Source organism: Theobroma umbraticum, unplaced genomic scaffold, assembly GCF_002168275.2.
Source record: "Theobroma umbraticum cultivar Fairchild unplaced genomic scaffold, ASM216827v3 scaffold_12.1, whole genome shotgun sequence".
NCBI lineage: Eukaryota > Viridiplantae > Streptophyta > Magnoliopsida > Malvales > Malvaceae > Theobroma > Theobroma umbraticum.
In genome coordinates this window covers 3514633-3521944 of record NW_018397269.1, presented here as the reverse complement: position 1 = coordinate 3521944, position 7312 = coordinate 3514633, and the positions used below count along the sequence as shown (strand labels likewise).

Below are 7312 nucleotides of genomic sequence, written 5' to 3'. Positions count from 1 at the left end.
CATAAATTGAAGAAAACTCCAATCAACACTATCATAGGCTTTTTCGAAGTCAACAAATTAACCTAGAAATTCAGCCCAAATGATAATTACTCTGCTAACTACTTCTGTAAATCTATTTTAAGTAATTGTGATGTGGATACAGAATTATGGAAAAATGTGTGGGCTGGTTTAGCTCCTCCGAAGGTGGAGATCTTTGTGTGGAAAGTCTTTAGGGGCAGGGTTGCTGTCAAAGAGGAACTTGTCAAAAAAAAAATCTTATGCAACCAGAGGCGTCCTTGTGTGCGTTGTGCAATAATGGTATAGTATCGATCAACCACCTCTTGTTTACTTGTTACAAATCTTGGAGATTGTGGTGCTTATGGTGTGTTGAATGAGATATCATTACTTGCATGCAAAAAGATGCTATGTCGTTTTTTAAGGCTTAGAACTCTCACCAAGTGGATATACCAAGAAGAAAAGTGTGGAGAATGTCTTTTTTCACCATTATTTTGGTCCATTTGTCTCAATAGAAACGAAATGATCTTTGATGGAAAAATTTGGGATCTTACGAACGTGATGGAAATCATTAAATTGTGGTTGGCATGTTGGGCCAAATCTAAGTGGCTTGATCACAACACCTCCATCACTGATATTATTCGTGCTCCTTCCTCTAGCTCCGCCCTCACCTCAAGGAAGTAAATTAAGTCCAAGGTTTCATGGGAGTGTCTGCCTAATAGGTGGTTCAAATTCAATACTGATGGAGCTACTAAGGGATGTCCAAGTTAACTTGGCATTGGAAGGGTGTTACGAGATGACACAGGTGCTGTTAAGCTTATTTTTTTTTCAAAAAGCTGGTTGGGGTGACACTAACCTTGCAGAGGTTCTGGCTGTTAGAGAGGCCATGGTCTTGTTTGCTGCCTCTACTTGGGTGAACTCCAGTAACATCATCATCGGATTTGACTCTACAAATGTTGTGTCTTGGGTTTCAAATCCTAGTAAAGCCCGGTGGCGGCTACTACAACTCATCCTCCAAATCCATTCAGTTAAAACAGAGTTGCAGGTGGCTGGCTAATTAGGCATATTTCAAGGTTAGGTAATGAGATTGCTGATAGCCTTGCCAAATCAGGAATTGACAGAACTCATGATCTTTTACGTTTTTACCCCTAACTATTACAGTGGTTGTTTGAGTGTGATTCAGCTGTGGTGGCCTCCTCTTTGTCTACTGTTTTTTGTTCTGTGGTCTTGATGAAGGTCCTTAACGGTTGAGAATGAATGCTCAACGTCTTTCTTCATGATAAGGCATGGACCATCATAGGCAATGACTTTGACTAATTTGCAAGAAGAAGGAACGTTTCAACGGTTATGTTTCCTTTTCTTACTTTTCCCTTACCTTTTTTGTTCAAGAGTTGATTGTGGTCTCATGCCGTGTTCCATGTGCATTTGCTTGTCAGTATCTTTGTACAGATTAAGTCGCTGCTGGCCAATTTGTGTAAGCCAGCCATTGAGTTCGATCCTAGGCAGATTCTTTGCCAAGTTCCTTCTCCTTCTGTGTAATTGGGACTATCCCTTTTGATATGAAATCAATCTATATTTAACTTTCAAAAGAAAAATTATCTTTTTTATTCTAATTTATCATTGAACATTGGGAAATTTAGCAAGTTTGAGTTGGTAGATTCTACCTTATGTTGTTGTAGAAAAGATGGCAGCATTATGGAAGGTAATAGCTAATATCTTGTTGTCAACTAGATCATATGACATGAAATCAGTGGGATAACAATATCAACTTGGATTAAGCATGTGTCATTCACAATATAGCCTCCATTTGGTAAGCATAAACAAGAAAGGGGCAAGAATTCAAACATTTTGTTTCTAAAAGAAGAAAAAAAAAAAGGTTATCAATCATGGCGACTAAAGCCCTTGAGTGGCTATTGGGATTTGTTTCTTCAAATATTGAGGCAATAAAATCTCAACTTGAATTATGCAGGTATCGTTTACAAAGATAGGCTATTGAAGGATTGTAGAGTTCATTCAAAGCATAAACAAATTGTAGCCCCAATTAAGTTACAAGAAAAATCTACAAGAGAAACAAGATTTGTTAATTAACTTCTAAAAATCGATTCAAGTAGAATTGAGTTCTTAATTAGTTTTATATTGATTTCTTTATATTTATTATTCATAATTAAGTCAATTTTTGAAATGAGGAAAAAAAAATAAAACGGTGTCTTAATACAAATTTTGGATCATTTCATATTTAAATAATTGAAATGAGTGTCGGTATATGAATATTTTTAAAAAAAAAAAGTGAATTTTTCGACCTCAACAATCAATTTATCATTTCAAGTTTCTTGTTTGTATAGCAGGAGACTTTTCATGACATAATAACTTGATTCGTGTATGAAAATTCTGTACAATTACAAAAAACAATTACCGCACGAAAAGTAATTGACAACAAAACTCAAAATGTTCCTTGGTTGCATCACAAAAAATAATTTGTCCCTAGAACAAAAACTGGGCATTGATAAATTAGAAAATAAAAACTCTTCACTACCTATTCATGGCTTTCATACTTATACAGCCACAGACCTACAAATCCTGCCTCCAAACTTGTAGCCTACCATCCTAGATTCATACTTACAAAGCCATATCCGTTATTCCTTACACCCAAATTCGGATTATTTTGAATCAATAAAAATTACATTTATTCGAAATTCAAGTCGATAATTTTTAGAATGCAATTGAGTTGAATTAGACTAATCATTCTAGTTCAGTGAGATTTTATCACCCTCAATTAAGTTATTCAATACAACATTTTATCTAAGCATACTGCACATTAGTTGAGTTTGAGCTCGGTTCAATTAAAAACCCTCAATTCTCGAGCTTGGTCATGTACAATGTTAAGCTCGAGCTTGACTCAATTGAAAAATTCGAGACTTGAGCTCAATCGAATTTTAGTTTCTCGTAATCAAGTTTGATTCAAGAAAAAGTTGAATTACTTGAGATCGATTCGATTATCATTAATTTATATAAAAAAAATTCAAAACTCGACTCGAGTATCAATTTAAAATAAAAATTCAAGTAAAACGGTAAAATATGTAAATAATTATCATATTTTTTTGATAAATGTATAAAATTTTTTAAAAAAATTTAAAAAAACACTCGATAAAACTTGTTTAGCAGTGAACAACTTCGAATTCAAGTATCATTGAATTAAGTCAGAATAGGTTGAGTTTAGATCATCTTGAGTTTGATTTTGGTAAGTTTTAAGTTAATGATTTTTTTTGTGGTTTGAGTCGAATTCGGTTTGGATGAGTCTATCATATTCGGTTAAACTTCGTTAAGTCTGCTTTTCGTCCCGTTGGATTTTGGATTCAGCTATTTTTCCTTATCTTTTTCAAGTCGATGTTGTTAGATTTTGAGTTGAATTTCCAACCAAGAACTTAATCATTTGGGTCGATTCAGATTTTTACTAGATGGTTACAACTTAAAAGTTCTATTCACAAAAAAGGATTTATGAGATGAAAAAAATTTCCTCTTATTATGTAATTCAATATTGAATGTACAATTAACACTTCTAGCCAAAAAAACAATTTACTGCATTTCTTTTTATTTGTCCATATTTGACTTTTAAAAAATTTAAGATTCAACATTTAGATTTTGATATAATTTTTATATTAAAATTTTAAAAAATTTTAATGCCAAAAAGCATAAAAAAGGAAGCAATAAAAAATAAAATTGAAATTTAAAAAAACAGTAAAAGTATTAGATATTTTAAAGGAAAGAAGACAAATATAATTTTAGAATATGAGAAACAAGAAAATGGGAAGTAAGTTTATGTACAAAGCATTAAAAAATAAATTATATGGAAATCCTACATAATAAAAAGGGCAATGGGGAATATAAGTATTCAGTCTGCAAACAGTGAGCCAATAGAAATCTGAACTTGAATTATGCAGGTATCATCTAGAGTTCAGTCAGAGGCATGAAGCAATTGAAGCAGCAACATCTAGGAAAATTGACAAATGATCCACATTGGGAAAAGCAAGTAGTCGCCTGTCCAATACAATTCCTTCCCCATCTTAATTAGCTGTCGGCAGTGCATGATAAACAAGTTGTAAGGTATGCAAGTTACCATTTGTAGCCACCAAGATCCACGGTCTCAGAGTACATCTTCTTGGCCTCCAGTCTCGAGAAATTCTCAACTTTCCATGTGAACAATAAGCTCCGCGGTTCATCGTTTGCAGACCCAGTGTTTCCTGCACGAAGAAGCGAAAATTAAGAAAGGTTAGCTAAAGACTTGAACTAAAGAAGAAAACAATGCAAGGCATAAATTTGATAACAACTTAGTTCTACTTGTTGTCAAACCGTTAATATAGTAAACCCCATCTTAGGGTTTTATCCTAAGATACCTATCCGGACAAGCTTTTATTTTAAGTCTACTTAATCTTTTTTTAATAAATATTAAATTTGAGCTTTACTTCACTCCAAACAACTGTTTTCTTTATTTTTCTTTTTTTTACTACAAATTACTTTACTTCCTACTCCATTCATTTGCATAATAAAGACCTAATAAAAGAACACTCCATTGCCTTTCTTCCTGTAAGGAAGGGTCTTACTGACTGCAAATTCTGATTCTAAATTTATAAAGAATGTCTCAACCTCTGGACTCTTGGGGCAGATTTGGGTAAGGTTATATCATGGTCTGTAACTAGGAAAACTTGTAAAAGAAAAAATAAGGCAACAAACAAGTACTACTCCCCTATCTCACTTTTTTATTTTTTATTTGAAATATATCATTGAAAACTGGCAAATTTAGCAGGTTTCCATTGGTAGATTCTACCTTATGTTGTTATAGAGATGATGAGCAGTAGAAAAGATGGTTGCATTATGTCTAAGGGCTATGTAAAGGCAATTTATACAATTAAGAATTGTCAAAAGTGCCTTTGCATGCTGTTCATGGGTTTTTTTTCTAAGGTTTTAAACAATGTTAAACCATGACCAGATTTCATCCATTTGCCAGTGACCTGCTGATCATATATAGGCAAAAGCAAAAGCTACAAAGACTAAGATGAACCAGTAGCAAGGGAATATAAAATAACTAAAGAATAGAGAAGCAGAGCAGAGATTTGATGAGGAATTATTAGGATCCTTGAAAAAGATGAAAAAAGAAATTCACAAAAGTGAATCAGTTATCTATCTTAACATCACCAATGCTCAAATTTAACACCTCTAAGTTAGAACCCTTAATTCTATTAATTGAGTTGTGATATCTTTGGAAAACTCGACCAATTAAGATAACAATCATGTTACCATCCTTACATGTTTAGACCTTTCTGCTTTGAAATCCATAGTTAAATATTTAATTCTCTTATTTTTACTATACAATCTTTTCTTGAAACATTTTATTCACTTGTAGATTTTGCAACAATTATCTTTATTTATTCCTATTTTTCAAGGATGTGGGTATGTTTAAAGCTACAGGCCAAATAGCCATGGGATATCCTCCCCTTCATCGAGTTTAAACAAGAAAATTTGATGAAGGGAAAGGAGAGAGAGAGAGAAAATGAAACAAGGAATTTCCTTAGATAAATATGAACTTGTTCAAACGATTACATCATGCACATCCACCAAATATATTATTAGAAAGACTTGCTCAAATACCATTCTACAACAGCTAATTTGTTCTCCTTAAATCTTTCCTTTGAGAGAAGAGATGAAGTCTTTCATTCTTCCCCATTCTGCCTCGACGGTTTTCTCCTCCTCCTCAGCAACCTTGGCCTTGGCCACATACTCTGGCCATTCCTTTCCCAATGCATCCAGCTGCGCTTTCAAGTCCTGGGAAATTTTGAAAATTTCCTTCCGCTCAGCCAAGATGTTTTCTTTATTCTTTTGTGCCTCAACAACTAGCTCATGGAGGGCAGCAAGTTTTTGCTCTACCTGTTTCACCTCTGCCTTGGCCTCTTTAAATTTGATTAAACCATCCTCTAAATTACGAGTAAGTGCCAGCTTCACAGATTCCTTCTCAGTAAGGAGATTCTTGTCCTGCACTGCTTTCACTACTCGCTCAGATAGTTGTTTAAAGTTCTCCTCCATGGCCAACAACTCATTTTTTTGCTCAATCGTAAAGGTAGGGGAACAATCAAAACTAGATAGGACCTTGAAAGCCTTCTTAAGTGAAGATATCATCCCTGAATCATAAAAGTTAGCTGGGGCCATATTCAGGGCTGCATCTATGTTGACCAGAGCTTCCTTTGCTTCTTCTTGAGAAGAAACAATGTGACTGCTTGCGAGCTTAGACTCTAAGCTAGTAAAGAATGTGTCCATATCTTCCTCAGTAGGGTCTTCAGGTTCAATGGTCTGAAATAAATGGAAAGAAAGTAATAATAGAGACACAAAAGATGCATAAAATATTTACAATTAACTTGGCTGACTTACCTCGCTCTGGGAAGAAGACTGATCTGCAGTTGGCAATTTTTGATTGGTAGATTTTGCCTTATCTTGCCCTGGACAAGACAGAACAGCAGGAGCTGAAAGGATAGCTGATGACCGAGTGGTGATTTCCTCTGGTTTGACTATTGTAGGTGTTTGGTTGTCTATGGCTGCTTCACCATGATCAGCTTCCTTGCTCTTGAGTTTATCAGAAGCAGTTTCAAGTTCAACTATGAATGCATCTGACAGCAAATCAATAGTCCTATCGGTGGCAATGTAAGCTTCAACTAAGCATGCATCATTCACGAGATAGCCTCTCTTTGGGTCGAGGAAGTCAGAGAGAGGCATGAATGAAGTGAAGCCCCAATCATCCTCCTTTGCACTGAACTCATGATTAGTGACTGCCAAAGGCAAAAGTATCAATCATCAACAACACTAGAGTAAACAATCTGAGGACAAACTCAAAGAAGAAGAAGGCATGGAATAACACATTTGGCATCTGGTCTTTGCACGTTTCGACCATCTTTCAAGCATTTACCACCTGAGCCAGGGCCCAGGATCATATGCAAAACAAAAATGTTGAGCCCCAAACAGATAAATGCAAGATAGTGAAAATAAGAGGAACCATTCCATTAGCCAAGGAATAGAACTTAGAACAGAAAGCAGCAAAGATAATGATAGCAAGTTGTGTTCTTTAAACAAGATTCCCCCAGTTCACACTTCTTTCCTAAACCTTTTGAGGAAAGGAAAAGAAGTGGGTCTACTCGAGCTACTATATACTAATTAAGACGATGGCAGAGTGAGAGAGGGGAAAAGGCAATAAGTGAAGTTGTTTAGACTTGGGGGTGAGTGCTAGAACGAAATACCTTTTGTAATCGAATATTTAGGATCAATTTGGTTGACGACA

At 35.0% G+C, this 7312-nt stretch overlaps 1 protein-coding gene across 1 annotated transcript; it reads right to left on the bottom strand.

Annotated features, from left to right (window-relative positions):
- Positions 1-5536: 5536 nt before the first annotated feature.
- Positions 5537-7306, bottom strand: LOC110426053 (uncharacterized). The gene is made up of 3 exons (XM_021441131.2): positions 7272-7306; positions 6412-6806; positions 5537-6333 (listed from the first exon to the last, which is right to left on the bottom strand). Exons 2-3 carry the CDS (start codon positions 6751-6753, stop codon positions 5665-5667), a joined length of 1011 nt encoding a protein of 336 aa, XP_021296806.2. The 5' UTR covers positions 6754-6806; positions 7272-7306; the 3' UTR covers positions 5537-5664.
- Positions 7307-7312: the final 6 nt, after the last annotated feature.

Excerpts from the sequence above, each read along its gene's own strand:
- LOC110426053 (XM_021441131.2), bottom strand. The coding sequence starts at position 6,753 with ATGCCTCTCTCTGACTTCCTCGACCCAAAGAGAGGCTATCTCGTGAAT. Across the intron at positions 6,334-6,411 it reads AGTCTTCTTCCCAGAGCGAG|ACCATTGAACCTGAAGACCC; the intron begins GTAAGTCAGCCA and ends CATTTATTTCAG.